Genomic DNA, 17,201 nt, shown 5'->3' on the forward strand with positions numbered 1-17,201 from the left:
TAGACGCAACCAGAGGCACAGCTGGCATCTCAGCTGGGGGTTGGAGTATAAAAGCAGGGAAGTCCTGCTACAACTGTACAGGGTACTGGTGAGACCACACCTTGAGTACTGCGCACAGTTTTGGTCTCCTTATTTAAGGAAGGATATACTTGCATTGGAGGCAGTTCAGAGACGATTCACTAGGTTAATTCCAGAGATGAGGGGGTTGACTTATGAAGAAAGGTTAAGCAGGTTGGGCCTATACCCATTGGAATTTAGAAGAATGAGAGGTGATCTTATTGAAACATTAAGATACTGAGGGGGCACGACAAGGTAGCTGCAGAGGATGTTTCCCCTCCTGGGGAAATCTAGAACTTGGCATAGTTTGAGTAAAGGGTCGCCCTTTTAGAACTGAGATGAGGAGGAATTTCTTCTGAAGGTCGTAAATCTGTGGAATTCTCTGCTCGAGAGCCGTGGAGGCTGGGTCATTAAATATATTTAAGGTGGAGATAGACAGATTTTTACAAGATAAGGGAGTGAAGGGTTATGGGGAGCGGGCAGGGAAGTGGCTTTGAGCCCAAGATCAGCCATGATCTTACTGAATGGCGGAGCAGGCTCGAGGGGCCAAGTGGCCTATTCCTTATGTTCTTAAATGGACCAGTTTTTTAAAACTGTTTTCAACCCAACAATATGTGCAGCAGCAAATTGTGGGAACAATTGTCTTGCTCAGAATACCCACCAGATCGCAGAACACGGTCACTCGTAACTAAGTGAGATACGAGAAGAAATGTGGTGACAATACAATCCAAAAGTTTACATGATACTACCGTTGACAGGTCACTTACTTACCTGTGTGAATAAGTTTTATGTGGCGCTGCAGATAGCGATCAATCAGAAACACCTTGTTACATCCTGGGTGGGGACAGGGTCGCTCACGCACTTCCTCATGATGTTCTTTTATGTGTTTCTAAAAACAAAAAAAAAGGGTTCACTTGTTAGAAATTAAGGAGCTTAATTAGGTTAATGTTTCATCCATCGGTTATAGGTTTGAAATATCGCCTTTACAGTAAATGCAATTCAACATCTAGCTTTTCATGTCTCACTTACTAAATTCAACATAATGTTTTGCTACTATCTTTGAGGAGCCAAATATATTGTGGATGTGATCAAAGAGGACAGGCATATGTTATACATCATGTGACATTATTGTGGTAGTTACACATTTTTGCTTTAATTTTAATACCTTCACCATAAATCCTTTTGCAAGAATTTTTTTTTTTTAAACCAGTTGCTAACAGTAACGATGCCACCAAAAAAATGATTAATTGCAATTCATCTGATCTCTGGTTCTGGGATTTTACTGTCCAAACAATGGTTGCCAGATTTGCCTACATAACAATTATTGCACTTCAAGATGTTGAGAGGTATGATAAAGTGCTATTTAAATGAAAGTCATTTTTCTTTTCACCCGTGAAAGATGAGGTACTACAGACTAAGTATCATAAAAGGAGACAAAAAGAATTCTCCAGTCAAAAATATATTTTAGACTAAAAGACCTAAAAGCACAAAATTTAAAATTCATTAATAAATAAAATGTTGCTGATTTTAGACTGAGAGACTTGGTAAATGTAGTTATATATTTATTCTCTATTTTTGTTGCATTAAAAAATAGCGAGGAAATGCAACACACAGGACTAGTGGGGTTTATTCTACTGATTAAGCTATTTTCCACATACAGTATGGGGTAATGACATGATGCCAGCAAAGCAGTGTAATAGGTTTCAGGGCATCAAGCATCTATTATTTGCAACAAGTCATTAAGGGACCTTCCCTTTATCTGATACAATACCCTACACTGACTCTCCATCTTCAGACACATTTGCATTGTTTCTATATGGTTGAGCGAATCTGATGTACTAAACTTCAGCTTATATGCACAAAAAAAAATCAGTTCTAGTTTAGTTTGTCATTCAAGTAGAAATATTAAAAATAGACCATATTTATGCAAAGTCCATGCTGTAACATTTGCATATGTTAGAGGAAAGCTTCCCATCACTTGCCACTTTGACAGAATTTGCACAGTGCAAATCTTGGTTAAGATTCATCAACGGATGGACCAGAGGAGATCATAAAAGCCAAGAAGGCTAGAAAAGTAACATCCAATAGGTTACATGCCACAATGTGCTTAGTCATTCTTGCGCCCGGCAATTCCAATGTAAATTAGCCAAGAATCAGGATGCTCCTTTGGGGGAGAAATGCGGTATCGCCCCGTTTGGGGCACAATTATCGGCCGGGTGCAAAGTTTAGTGCCTGGTGCTAATTATCGCCTCCGACTGCAAACTTGGCTTCTATCGCCCCTGAAGGTGATTGGACTGCCAAATCAGGCGCTAATGCCAAGGAGCGAAGCGCTGGCGAAGCTCACGTGATGTCAGTCAGCAATGGAACACAGACACACTGGCGCCGGCCAGTTCTTAAAGGGGAGGGTCGATCTTGCTCTCCGTCCACACCCTGCTCATTGCAGCCTTGAATCTCGGCCTGGAGAGACCTGTACATCAAATGTGCTGGAAAGAACAATGGAGAGGCCCAGGGAAAGAGCTCAGAGTGCAGCCCCCATAGTCTCTTCTAAATTGATGCAAGGAAGGTCAAATCAAAATGATCCTGCAAAGTGTTGCTCAGTACCCAAAACTCCTTCACACAGCATTGAATCTCTCCAGAAGTCTCTCTCAGAATGCGTGGTGCAAAAATATTACCGGCAAAAAAGGCAGGAAGCAGTCGCCTTTAAATAGCGCTCCCCCAGACCCTTCCTGACTGCAAAACACTCCCCTCAACCTGTCGTTGCTAGCAGCAGGCAGTAAGGCAGGGGGTGCCATTCAATATCCGGTCCGGGGTTTTGCATGCTCGACTGACGTCACGATCTGCGGGCGCAGGAGATCGTGGTGGTAGTGTTTAGCACCACCGCAAAATGTCTGGTCAATTTTGCGAGTGGCGCAAACATCGCCGCGCCTGGGCGCTAGTTGCTTTGCGTCCCATTAGCACACTCTTAGAGCGCCAACGGGAGGCGCAAAGCAACCGAATTTTTCCCCCTTTGAGTTCTGCGTCGAAGACTTTTTCCAGCAAGGATAAGCACCCCTCTGAATTTTGTCTCTGTTGGCCCAGAAGAACAATCTATATTTTGAAAGCACAACACTCATGAAATGTGGAGGAGAACAATTAACTACAGCATGGTTTCTCATTTTGGATTTTGTTCTTGTGATCATCAGGCTCAACAGGAGCATGCTTGACTGATAACAGTGTGGTGAATTCTTTAAATTCAACTCTCTAAAGTACTTTCTACAGTGTTATCAGTGGTCACACCCACTTAATTGCAGAAACCACGTAAAATAAGTTCCAACAATGTACTCACTATGGTTCTGAATCTGTGATTGAAGACTACCTGGGGTAGTTTCCACTAAAACCAGCAATTCACCCGAAATCAGCCAAACCAGCGTAAAAGATCGAGGAATTTCAAGCGCAAATAGGTGTTTTATGCTGGTTTTAAAAATATCGCGCAGGAAGCCGGCTCCTCCCACAAGACAGGCCATGCCTGATCAAATTAACGAGCATGGTGGGTTTCCGTCAATTGCGCCCATTTGCAGCCCTTCGAGGAGTCTAGATTATGTGTTCAGTTATCCTGCTGTGGGGCTTGAAACCACAATCCTTTGACCGAGAGGCAAGTGTGCTACCAAGTGAGCCAAGCTGACACTCAAAAAGCCTGAAGTTTTAAAATCTGCACTTGACCAATTAGTCTTGAGCATAATTTTACCTTCAGTCCATCAGCTCCTCTGTAAACAGCACAGCAGCCCTTGTATTGACATCGGTACATGGTGGGAAAATCTTCCCTGAAAAACACCAAATGTATACTACATAGTCACACAAATTATGTATCCAATAAACCACATTGAACAACATCCAGGTCATTTGTATTCCAAATAATCAGAATTGATTTGGGGTCTTATCCTCATTTTTGTTAATGATCCAGTAATTTTCATCTCATGCTACATAATGAAAAATGTTTTGTTGTGAGGCATATATTATATTTAAATAATCCTGAAACAATTAGTTAGCTTTCCGTTTATATTGGCCGTCCCTGTTACTAACCAGAGTCTAGCAAATATTTGAAGCCTCTTTCTTGATTTGTCTTATTTTCTTCCTCAATCCATGATGCTGCTTGGTTAGTAACAGAAGGAAAAGGGGGCAAGCCTCCAAAACAGAAAACTAGATTAATAGTTTGAAGATAAATAAATATTTATAGCATGCGTCTCAACAATGAGCAACTTCAAAGCATCTTTCAGATTTATCAATTAACTCTGCATTAAAGTTACCTTCACGTTACTGTAACAGGCTAAAATAAACCAACAAAACCTTTAAGAAAATTAATCAAATCTTATTTAACGTTATAAATTACTTGAAACAAATCAACCACAGCACAACCGAATTACAAAAGTGCCTTCCAAGTTGTACCAAAGACTTGTGCTTTTGGTGCCTAAAAACTAGACATTCACATAGATTCAGTGTCCAGTAGTGAAACAGAACATTGGTTAGCCCCCTTCACTTTCCAGAAGATTTACCATTAGTACCTTTCAGATTTTGATTTTGGTTTCCGTCCACGCTTTTTTGCAGGTGTTTTCTTCACCCCCTTACTATTGCATTTCTTAGTTGGTACCTTACTGAAAAAGAGAAAAATTGAATTCAACTACCGAACAGTTCCTTTTTAACTATTCCAAACTGAGCGTGAAGTTTTTAAAAATTGAACAAAAAGCAGACGATATAAACACACTCATCTGTGTAACTTCTGCATATTTACACTGATTTTTAAGTCTAATTACTTAAAAGTCTTCAACTCTGAATCTGAAAGTTACACGGTGTCAGAATCATTGCACACAGATATAAAAGAATCAGACAGTGGTGTGTTATCTTCAGCACATGAACAAATCAAGTCAGTAACTGTTGATAAGGACTGACCATGATGTTGCACCTTCAATTTATACTCTGAAGGTATCAAGGCTGTCTTAGTCACAAACATTCAGCTCCTTGTTTTGGCAATCATATTTAATTTATACTACCTGTGGCAAAGATTAATGGAAAACCTGTTACACGAGTGGAAATTCTTAAGAAATCTTAACACCAGTTGACAGCATTGCCAACTTCAGTTCCTTACAAAGACCAGTTATGGAATACAGTATTTGTAGTTTTATTTGTCAGCTTCTGGAGAAAATCCATCTCCTGTTCCAATCCAAAGAATGCAGGACAGCCTTGTTGAGCCTACTGGCCTTTTCCAATTTGAAAATGTTCTTATGCTTTTTACACATCAGCACATAAAAACCATAAGCTCCAACACAGTTACAAAGATTGAGTTTCACTTTAATATAAACTTAATCAAATTACAATTATGTAAGTTATAGGAAAATAAATCCAGAAATGGATATTGTACTTTTGTTGTATAACTTTTTTGCATTGCCCCATATATAATCATAGATTTAATTTTTGGAGGAACTATTTTCTTTAATTTGGGATTTTTCATGGTAGAATCACAAATATTGTAATTCTATCAACACTATGCCAAATAGAACAATTATTATTTATGAGCAGACTGTCACCATTTTTAATGTGAGTGGGCTCGATGTGCTCTTGCCCTCCTGTAGCAAGGCTCCATTTTCTAGGCAATATTTGAAACAGTGATAAATGCAGGAGGTTAATTATTGCATCAATTACTCAATTAGAGCCAGAACCATTATGGACAGCAAGGACAGCTGAATTTAGAGAATTAAACTGTAATGACCCAGTAAATAAATGAGAAATACATCTCTTTTAAAATTAGCCAATTAAAACAGATGGTTAAGATGGTGCCATATCAAAACTATTGGAATATTGAGTGATTGTTTGTACAGGTTAAAAGCACTTTAGCCCAAATTACCAGTTACAGTATAACCAAGCATAACTACAATACAATAATCTATAGATAAATACTATCTCAGAGCTGCTTTGTTCAAATCTAAGCTACAGTTTGTTCAAGTAAAAGCTAGACCCTAGTGAAGCTCGTTAGGTTCGCTGGGACTCACTTCTTCTCCCAGTACGGCTGAAAAGACTCATCTGAAGAGCCATTCTTAGCTTTTCCCTCCCCATCATCTTCACTTGACAAATACCTACAAAAAACAGAATTAGTAAGATTCTTTATCACCATTAAAATAGCAGTTGACAGGATAAGGCAAAGATAACAATGCAATGTGCCACATTCCCCTCCATGCTTAGTGTACAGCCTCATTTCCATATGCTGTTGCATCCAATTGCCCCAGTGAGAACCTGTCTATCAAAACAAGTTCAAATGGCAAGCAGCCTTAGCACTGGAACTCGTAAGCTTCTGATCATTGCTCAATTTACTGGGTCGCAGAACAGGGCAGCTATTATCAAAATTACATGCGAGGGAAAGAAAATGGCTAGAATAAGCAATGGGGAGGAAGACCGAGGTAGAGAACATCAAACAAGTTTTTAAAGTGCAGCAGTTTGAAGGTTTCCAAGTCAGAGAACAGGGACGGTACTATAAAAAAAAATGACGAGAGGATGAGGACATAAAAATGGGACAAAATGAAATGAAAGCATTTCAAATCAAACCATGGTTGAATGAAAGCAATATGGAAAATAAGCACAATCATAGCACCTACCAGATTTTAAGCAACCATATGGAATTTGCCCCATTATGGTAATGCTGGTATGGCATACTGGACCACTGTACTTAATAGTTCTAATTCCAGTCCCAGTTTTAGGTTTGAATTGTCAGAACACTGCAATTTATACTGTCTTAAATGCAAAACATTGAATTAAAAAGCACAGTTTATACACAATCAGTTTAATTAAAAATTGTCTATAATTCTAGCAATCTCAGCACACTAAATCAAACAATGTTCTGGAGCTTGTGCCCAATTGCCACAAATCACAAAGTCAAGTCTGGGGTCCTGCTTGAAATATTTCAATTATAAGCATAGTAACATATAGGACTAAGTGTACTGAAGCCCTACCTGTCAGAGAGATCACTGGACTCTAACCCATCTGCCACATCATCCATTACAGAACACGATGCTTCGTTGCAGCTAATTTGATCTACTGCACGGAAACGAAAAACAAACATTCTTACAGCAACAGTCAATGACCATAGAACAGTATGAAATCAGCACTAAATGTCTCACCCGTTATGAATTTTATTATGCAGTGACCATCATGACTTTAACAAGGTAACATTTTCTCCCTCATCTTTAATTACAGTTAAACTTAGTAATACTTTCTCTACTTGTTGTGATTTCTAGAAATCACGGCAGCTATCTTGAGACCATGGATTCTACTCATAATTGAAGCAGGCAGGTGTCTTGGCGTACTTCTTCGGCCACAGTGTTCAATAAAACAAGGTACTGTAATACTGCGATTGCTGGCGACAGCAGTACCTACTTGTATTTAAGAAACTGATTTTAACGCTAAAGATGTATATTCCCTCGGGTACTTTCTTACAAGATTTGATGATTTGCAAAGTTTTTCTTGAGACGATTCATTTCTAACTTGTTAAGCACAGATGCATGGACAGGGACAACACTACATTTTAAAAGTCGGGCAATCAAAAAAAAATTCAATTCATCAAAACATCTGGTTACATTTCTGCATATTCTACCAATGTAGCTTTATACCTTCGAGTGGATCTCTTCACTTCTAATCTTATCTTTGCAGAGGTTACCACTAGTTCAGCAATAACATTTCTAAAAGTTCAACATGCTGCAAATGTTTCACTAGCACCCCAAGAGAAGCTTCCAAGTAACTATACTCAATCAATTTATACAGTATGTCATCCCAGATTTCATATCAATATACCCTCTCCTAAATGTGTCACCTCTCCATTTACTTTTAATTTCTCATCCTACTTAAAAAAAACAAAATCTTGTGCATTTGCACTCTTGGGTCACAGTCTTTGAAAGTTTTGGGTTGCCATAAGCTGCCTTTTTCAAATGTAATCTTAACCACAAAAAAATTAATTAGTCTAGCACAACCTGCCCTTTTTAAATCCGTATCGACTGTCCCTAATTAGACCTCACTAATCTTATCCTGTATTGTGGACCCTACAACCCCAATTTTACAAGATTTTACTGGTACCTATGTTCCTGGTACTCCCCAAGATGATAATAGATCCCTTATTATGTCTTAGTCATCCTAAAACAGAGTCTGTCTGGAATGTGCCATCAATAAATACTCCTTTCTATGGCGATAATGTTATCCTTATTTAATAAGGCTCTAATAAGGTCAAAGATTTGTCCTTCCTACTACATAGCAAGAATAACACCTCATCCGAAAAACAGCACCTCGGCAGTGCAGCAGTCCCACTGTACTGCACTCGGGTGTTATTTAGATGATGTGCTCAAGCCTCTGGGCTGGAGCTAGAATCCTCGATTTTCTGACTCGAGGCAAGAGTGCCACTACTGAGCCAAGGCTGATAAAAACCAGTTACACATACAGATCAGTTGCTCCAAATCTCACAACTCAAGCAGATTGTGGCTAGGACTCTGGTTTATGTTGAAGAAGTCAAATTCCATTTTTATTGAATGGAGAGGTTTATTGGTATTTTGGGGGATGGGATTCCATGATCCTCTCTATTTTTCTGTGAAAACCACAAACCAATGGCCGTGCCTGTTACAGTATGTCAAGACCAATCCAACTGTATAAACAGGGCTGAAGACAATCCAGCAGTTTCATTAACACGTCCTCAAGAAACCCATCAGCAAGAATTCTCCCAGTGCCCTGGCCAACATTTATCCCTCAATCAATATCACTAAAAGAGTATCTGGTCATATATCTCACTGCTGTTTGTGGGACCTTACTGTGCACAAATTGGCTGCCACACTTTCTTACATTCCCCACACAAAGGTATTGCTGTACCTCACCAAATTAGTAGTTTGAAATAGAATGAATGATTATCCCAGTTTTTGAAACTATAGCAAACACTCAATACAGACTGCAGAAATAAATAAAGATAGCCAGATCAATCTGTAAACAGACAGACCCCCCCCCCCCCCCAACTAGCAATGGTAAGAAACTGACACACTTCAATTGAGTCTCTTAACATCCGTCACCCCAGCATATCTGTTCCACTAAAATGAATGAGTAGAGTTCCATGGAGCTGCTACTAGTGACTTATCTAGGGATTAATACTAATCTTTCCAGTACTCATTCCTATGTTCCTATAACAGTGGGTTGAGAACGGATCTGGCCCAGGTAAATTGGAATCAAAGATTGGCAAGCAAAACTGTAATCAAACAATGGGCTGCCTTTAAAGAGGAGATGGTTCGGGTACAGTCGAGGTACATTCCTACAAGGGGGAAAGGTAGGGCAACCAAAGCCAGAGCTCCCTGGATGACGAAAGAGATAGAGTAAAATGAAGCAGAAAAAGGGGGCGAATGACAGATGTCAGGTTGAGAATACAAGAGAAAACCAGGCTGAATATAGAAAGTTCAGAGGGGAAGTGAAAAAGGAAATAAGAGGGGCAAAGAGAGAGTATGAGAATACAATGGCAGCCAACATAAAAGGGAATCCAAAAGTCTACTATATACATATAAATAGTAAATGAGTAGTAAGAGGAGGGGTGGGGCTGATTAGGGACCAAAACAGAGACCTACGCATGGAGGCAGAGGGCATGGCTGAGGTACTAAATGAGTACTTTGCATCTGTCTTTACCAAGGAAGATGATGTTGCCAAAGTCATAGTAAAAGAGGAGGTAGTTCAGATATGGGATAAAAATTGATAAGGAGGAGGTACTAGATAGTCTGGCTGTACTTAAAGTAGATAAGTCACCAGGACCGGATGGGATGCATCCTAGGATGCCGAGGGAAGTAAAGGTGGAAACTGCGGAGGCACTGGCCATAATCTTCCAATCCTCCTTGGATACGGGGCTGGTGCCAGAGGACTGGAGAATTGCAAATGTTACACCCTTGTTCAAAAAAGGGTGTAAGGATAAACCCAGCAACTACAGGACAGTCAGTTTAACCTCGGTAGTGGGGAAGCTTTAGAAACAATAATCAGGGACAAAATTAACAGTCACTTGGACAAGTATGGATTAATTAAGGAAAGCCAGCATGGATTTGTTAAAGGCAAATCGTGTTTAACTAGCTTGATCGAGTTCTTTGATGAGGTAACAGAGAGGGTTGATGAGGGCAATGCGGTTGACGTGGTGTACATGGACTACCAAAATGCATTTGATAAAGTGCCACATAATAGGCTTGCCAGCAAAGTTGAAGCCCATGGAATAAAAGGGACAGTGGCAGCATGGATACAAAATTGGCTAAGTGACAGGGAACAGAGAGTAGTGGTGAACGGTTGTTTTTCGGACTGGAGGAAGGTGGTGTTCCCCAGGGGTCGGTACTAGGACCACTGCTTTTCTTGATATATATTAATGACTTAGACTTGGGTGTACAGGGCACAATTTCAAAATTTGCAGATGACACAAAACTTGGAAGTATAGTGAACAGCGAGGATAGTGATAGACTTCACGAAGACAGACAGGCTGGTAGACTGGGCTGACACGGGGCAGATGAAATTTAATGCAGAAAAGTGCGAAGTGATACATTTTGGTAGGAAGAATGAGGAGAGGCAATATAAACTAAAGGGTACAATTCTAAAGGGGGTGCATGAACAGAGAGAGCTGGGGGTATATGTGCACAAATCATTGAGTGGCAGGGCAAGTTGAGAAAGCGGTTTAAAAAGCTTACGGGATCCTGGGCTTCATAAACAGAGGCAGAGAGTACAAAAGCAAGGAAGTTATAATGAACCTTTATAAAACACTGGTTTGGCCTCAACTGGAGTATTGTGTCCAATTCTGGGCACTGCACTTTAGGAAGGATGTGAAGGCCTTAGAAAGGGCACAGAAAAGATTTACAAGAATGGTTCCACGGATGAGGGACTTCAGTTACGTGGATAGACTGGAATACAATCATAGAAATTTACAGCACAGAAGGAGGCCATTTGGCCCATCTTGTCCGTGCTGGCCGACAAAGAGCTATCCACCCTAATCCCACTTTCCAGCACCTGGTCCAAAGCCTTGGATATGCACCTGAAGTGCCATAACCTACAAGTACTTTTTAAATGTGATCTCTGCCTCTACCAGCCTTTCAGGCAGTGAGTTCCAGACCCCCACCACCCTCTGGGTGAAAACATTTCTCCTCAAATCCCCTCTAAACTTCCTACCAATTACTTTAAATCTATGCCCCCTGGTTATCCCTCTGCTAAGGGAAATAGGTCCTTCCTATCCACTCTATCTAGGCCCCTCATAATTTTATACTCCTCAATAAGGTCTCCCCTCAGCCTCCTCTGTTCCAAAGAAAACAACCCCAGCCTATCCAATCTTCCCTCATAGCTAAAATTGCCCAGCCCAGGCAACATCCTCGTAAATTGATGCAAAGTGATGGAAGGTGTCATCGACAGTGCTATCAAGCGGCACTTACTCACCAATAACCTGCTCACTGCTGCCCAGTTTGGGTTCCGCCAAGACCACTCGGCTCCCGACCTCATTACAGCCTTGGTCCAAACATGGACAAAGGAGCTGAATGCCAGAGGTAAGGGGAGAGTGACTGCCCTTGACATCAAGGCAGCATTTGACCGAGTGTGGCATCAAAGAGCCCTAGTAAAACTGAAGTCAATGGGAATCAGGGGGAAAACACTCCACTGGCTGGAGTCATACCTAGCACAAAGGAAGATGGTTGTGGTGTTTGAAGGTCAATCATCACAGCCCCAGGACATCGTTGCGGGAGTTCCTCAGAGCAGTGTCCTAGGCCCAGCCATCTTCACCTGCTTCATCAATGACCTTCCCTCCAACATAAGGTCAGAAATGGGAGTGTTCGCTGATGACTGCACAGTGTTCAGTGCCATTCGCAACTCCTCAGATAATGAAGCAGTCCATGCCTGCATGCAACAAGACCTGGACGACATTCAGGCTTGGGCTGATAAGTGGCAGGTAACAGTCGCACCACAGAAATGCCAGGCAATGACTATCTCCAACAAGCAAGAGTCTAACCACCACCCCACAACATTCAACGGCATTACCATCGCCGAATCCCCCACCATCAACATCCTGGGGGTCACCATTGACCAGAAACTTAACTGGACCAGCCACATAAATACTGTGGCAACAAGAGCAGGTCAGAGGCTGGGTATTCTGCGGAGAGTGTCTCACCTCCCGACTTCCCAAAGCCTTTCCACCATCTACAAGGCACAAGTAAGGAGTGTGATGGAATACTCTCCACTTGCCTGGATGAGTGCAACTCCAACAACACTCAAGAAGCTCGCCACCATCCAGGACAAAGCAGCCCGCTTGATTGGCACCCCATCCACCACCTTAAACATTCACTCCCTCCACCACTGGCGTACCGTGGCTGCAGTGTGTACCATCTACAAGATGCACTGCAGCAACTCGCCAAGGCTTCTTCGGCAGCACCTCCCAAACCCGCGACCTCTTCCATCTAGAAGGACAAGGGCAGCAGGCGCTTGGGAACATCACCACCTCCAAGTTCCCCTCCAAGTCACACACCATCCTGACTTAGAAGTGTATCGCCGATCCTTCAGCTTCGCTGGGTCAAAATCCTGGAACTCCCTACCGAACAGCACTGTGGGAGTACCATCACCACACAGACTGCAGTGATTCAAGAAGGCGGCTCACCACCACCTTCTCAAGGGCAACTAGGGATGGGCAATAAATGCCGGCCTTGCCAGTGACAGATCCCATAAGTGAATAATAAAAAAAAAAAAATCTCCTCTGCACCTCCTCTGGTGCAGTCACATCCTTCCTGTAATGTGGTGACCAGAACTGCACGCAGTATTCGAGCTGCGGCCTAACTAGTGTTTTATACAGTTCAAGCATCATCTCCCTGTTCTTATATTCTATGCCTCGGCTACCTTCAGGGATCTGTGGACATGCACTCCAACGTCCCTCTACTTCTCAGTGTCCTACCATTTATTGTCTATTCCCTTGACTTGTTAGCCCTCGCCAAATGCATTACCTCGCACTTGTCCGGATTGAATTCCATTTGCCACTGTTCTGCACACCTGACCAGTCCATTGATATCTTCCTGCAGTCTGCAGCTTTCTTCTTCATTATCCACTGCACGGCCAATTTTTGTATCATCTGCAAATTTCTTAATCACACCCCCTACATTCAAGTCTAAATCATTGATATATATCACAAAAAACAAGGGACCTAGTACTGAGCCCTGCGGAACCCCAATGGAAACAGCCTTACAGTCACAAAAACACCCATCGACCATAACCCTTTGCTTCCTACTTCTGAGCCAATTTTGGATCCAACTTGCCACTTTGCCTTGTATCCCATGGGCTTTTACTTTCATGACCAGTCTGCCATGTGGGATCTTATCAAAAGCCTTGCTAAAATCCATATACACTACATCAAACGCACAACCCTCATCGACCCTCCTTGTTACCTCCTCAAAAAATTCAATCAAGTTAGTCAGACATGACCTCCCCTTAACAAATCCATGCTGACTGTCCTTGATTAATCCGTGTCTTTCTAAATGAAGATTCACCTTGTTCCTCAGAAATTTTTCCAATAATTTTCCCCACCAGCGAGGTTAGGCTGACCGGCCTGTAATCACTCGGTCTATCCCTTTCTCCCTTTTTAAACAACGGTACCACATTAGCAGTCCTCCAGCACCACACCTGTAGCCAGAGAGGATTGGAAAATGATGGTCAGAGCCTGCATGGAGAAGCTGGGGTTGTTCTCCTTAGAGCAGACAAGGTTGAGAGGAGATTTGATAGAGGTGTTCAAAATCATGAGGGGTCTGGACAGTAGCGAGAGAGAAACTGTTCCCATTGCCGGAAGGGTCGAGAAACAGAGGACACAGATTTAAGGTGATTGGCAGAAGATCCAAAGGTGAGATGAGGGAAAAAAATTTATGCAGCGAGTGGTTAGGATCGGGAATGCACTGCCTGAAAGGGTGGTGGAGGCAGATTCAATTGTGGCTTTCAAAAGAAAATTGGATAAGTACCTGAAGGAAAAAATTTTGCAGGGCTACAGGGAAAGGGTGGGGGAGTGGGACTAGCTGAGTGCTCTTGCAGAGAGCCGGCACGGGCTGAATGGTCTCCTTCTGTGCTGTAACCATTCTATGATAACTAAGATTACGAATATTTCAATTGTGTAATACAAAAGTTACAACTCATAATTTAGCATTAAAACAAAATTTCTTACCGTTTGCATTTAATATTCGAGTGGCATCCTGTAACTGAACTTTTTCCCAAGAGCACTCAGTACCATCAGGATATGAGCGCAAAAACATATCCTTGCTCAACGGACATTCCAAGCTGTGAACATCTACTGGCTGTGAAGCAACTCCAATGTATGTACAAGGCTGAAAGTCGGATGACCAAAGTGACACTGGGACTGATTGAAGCTTAGAGCCAGAACCACCCTCACCATTTTCAGTACCTGTTCCATTCTGAGGTGATAGGGATAATGTGCTCCCCACAATTTCCTCTTTCTTTAAGTCATTATTCTCTTTGCGTGGGCACTGTCCCTCGTTCATTACAATGTTGTGATTTGAATGCACGTCCAGGATGTAACTGTGTCCCTCCGGACACCCCCATACAGCTCCAACTACTCCGCGATACTCTGCAGATAAAACGCTCTGTATGTTTGGTGGGGACCCACAGTTGCTGCCATGCTGGTGAGCCCAAGTGACCAAAATTTGCAGACATTGTGGGCTTGCACTTAAGACACCATCATTTAACAACCATTTTAAATCATCTGAAAATTAAAAAAAAATTATAAAACAATCTGCAGCACAATGCAATTAGAAACAGATTTCAAACCAACACGATTTAATTATTGTGGTGCATTTGAGTTAGATGGTCAAACTTTTTTGTAATACCTTAATAATTGTACAAAAAGAATGTAAAATGGATATTGCTCCTAATGATATCAATCGCCATGTAAGATGAAGATACCAGGAAATATTCTAAGCAAATTCCAATTCATTCAAGTTTCATTTCTCAGGATACGTCAATTCTCCAGCTAATCAACCAGTGTTTATCACAGGTGTAAAGTCAGCAGACCTCTGCTGAACTGGATCTAAATACAGGAAACTCTCTTTTAACCAGCAAAATTCAGGCGTAGGTTCAGGTAATTTTACTATATATTAGTGGCCGTGTAACCGGGGTTCCTGGATCTGTGGCCGTGCAACCGGGGTTCCTGCACCTGTGGCCGTGCAACAGGGATTCCTGGATCTGTGGCTGTGTAACCGGGGCTCCTGCACAAGTGCCGTGTAACCGGGGCTCCTGCACCTGTGGCCGTGTACGGGGCTCTCGTACCTTGGTCAGTATACCTCTCTGTAATCCGGACTTTTGGATCAACCGGCACCACGCCGGTCCCAGATAAAAAAAAGAGTTTCCTGTAGTCTCAAATATATATACAATGTTGTACCATGCTCACAATATATAGCATGCTCATTCAACCTACCAAGAACATTTATTTCATCTTTGGTTTTTAAACGGAATCAATTAATGGAGTACTTTTGATAAAGAAGTTACTCTCTTGGCTAATATTTTTGTATTTACCTCAAAAGATGCTCATCAATACAGAATAGCATTTTTATATCAAAAAACAATTGACAGACAGCACACTAAAACCCGATTGCCAAATTAACTGTACGATAAGGGAACAAGACACCAAAATCCAATGCAACACAATCATCCATTTAAATTTTATGATAAAAGTCCAATATACTGTAGTTCTCTTGAACTTGACACGAATAATCATTTTTGAAACGATGCACGATGTCTCTAGTAAAAGTACTAAAATAGTTTGAAGATTTCTCAGACTTAATCTAAAAAGCAATTAAAAAGACAGTATAATAATTAAGGAAGCTTAAAATGAATGTTACTATTTTAATAAAGGGTCCAAACAATCATTAGATATGTCCTTTCAATAAATAATGAAATCTATTCACTTCTTGAATTGATGAACTATAAACCAACATGTTGGAAATAGCAATGTTTAATTTTTGAACACATCCTAACTTTTTAATAAAATCTCAATGATTAGCTCTACCTACACACTAAATCTGGTACAAAACGCTAAAAAGATTTCTCAAATTATTCAGATAGCAGTAAACCAATATACTAAACCTCTTAAGTTTTATAATTTTCGAACGCACTTAGATTTTTGAAGTAACCCCACACAACGGGACAGTAAAATCTGTGCAGCAGGGAATTGTTGTCTCTGTGCCTGCATCAAAGGTGCACAGCCAATTGCTGCAATAGTCTGACAGTTCATGCAATATTATCCATGTATACTTGAGCTTTGCCTCTAACTGTAGAAGAGGTGTCGGTGATAGCCGATCGATTTTGGCAATGTGTATAAACTCATTCCAGTGACCCTGGGAGGAGGCAATTGCTTACATTCTTTTTTCTCAGGAAGCTTGGTACTTTTCCTCATAAGCTGCATCCTTCTTGCACATTAAAACAATTGGAGAAACGTTAACTGTTTCTCTCTCCAGAGAAGCTGCCTGACCCGCTGAGTGTTTCCAGCATTTTCTGTTTTTATTTCAGATTTCCAGCATCCCCAGTATTATACTTTTGTTTGGAGAATCTGCCCGAGGCTGTGTAAACAAAGATTACACACAGTACCCAGCATGCCCGGGGTAGGGGTGGGGGTTGGAAGAGAAGAGGATAAGATGATTAAAAGTGACAGGAAATTATTTATGTTTGTTAAAAGCCTGATAAAATTAGCTGTGCAGGATGTACAAAACAATGTCAATTAGAAAAAGAAAAAAATCCATAACATAATTTTTTAATTACTGAAATTGTATTAACATTCATGAAAAGCTGGTCAGAACCATAATGTACATCCTCGGCTTTTTGGAGTATGGTATTGGGGGGGGGGGGGGGGGGGGAGAGGAGGAATAAATGACTCAAATTCTTAAGAAATACTCAACATACTTAAGACTTTTCATCATAAAGTATTATATGCCGATGCATCATGCCAACAAGCAATTTGACTTACAGTATCTGGAAAAATATTTTCCCCCAATGGCAGATAAAGACAGAATCTAAAAATAAAATTTAATCTGTCATTTCGATAGGGTAGATGAAGAGAATCTATTTTCTTTGGTGGAGAAATCCAGAACAAAAGAACATAATCTTAAAATTAGTGT

The 17,201-nt window shown here is 41.2% G+C and overlaps 1 protein-coding gene across 1 annotated transcript in view; it reads right to left on the reverse strand.

Moving 5' to 3' along the window:
* The window catches only part of znf276 (zinc finger protein 276), a 47,710-nt gene that overhangs the window by 11,552 nt on the left and 18,957 nt on the right, over positions 1-17,201 (reverse strand). Inside the window, exons 5-10 of the mRNA XM_085991631.1 lie at positions 14,240-14,794; positions 7,032-7,116; positions 6,078-6,161; positions 4,596-4,685; positions 3,782-3,857; positions 829-946 (exon numbers count right to left, since the gene is read on the reverse strand). Of these exons, the coding sequence (XP_085847757.1) occupies positions 829-946; positions 3,782-3,857; positions 4,596-4,685; positions 6,078-6,161; positions 7,032-7,116; positions 14,240-14,794 (1,008 nt within the window). The remainder of the gene's footprint in view (positions 1-828; positions 947-3,781; positions 3,858-4,595; positions 4,686-6,077; positions 6,162-7,031; positions 7,117-14,239; positions 14,795-17,201) is intronic.

Source organism: Somniosus microcephalus, chromosome 6, assembly GCF_052327205.1.
Source record: "Somniosus microcephalus isolate GS21.2 chromosome 6, FLI_Smic_1.0, whole genome shotgun sequence".
In the NCBI taxonomy this organism is placed as follows: Eukaryota; Metazoa; Chordata; class Chondrichthyes; order Squaliformes; family Somniosidae; genus Somniosus; species Somniosus microcephalus.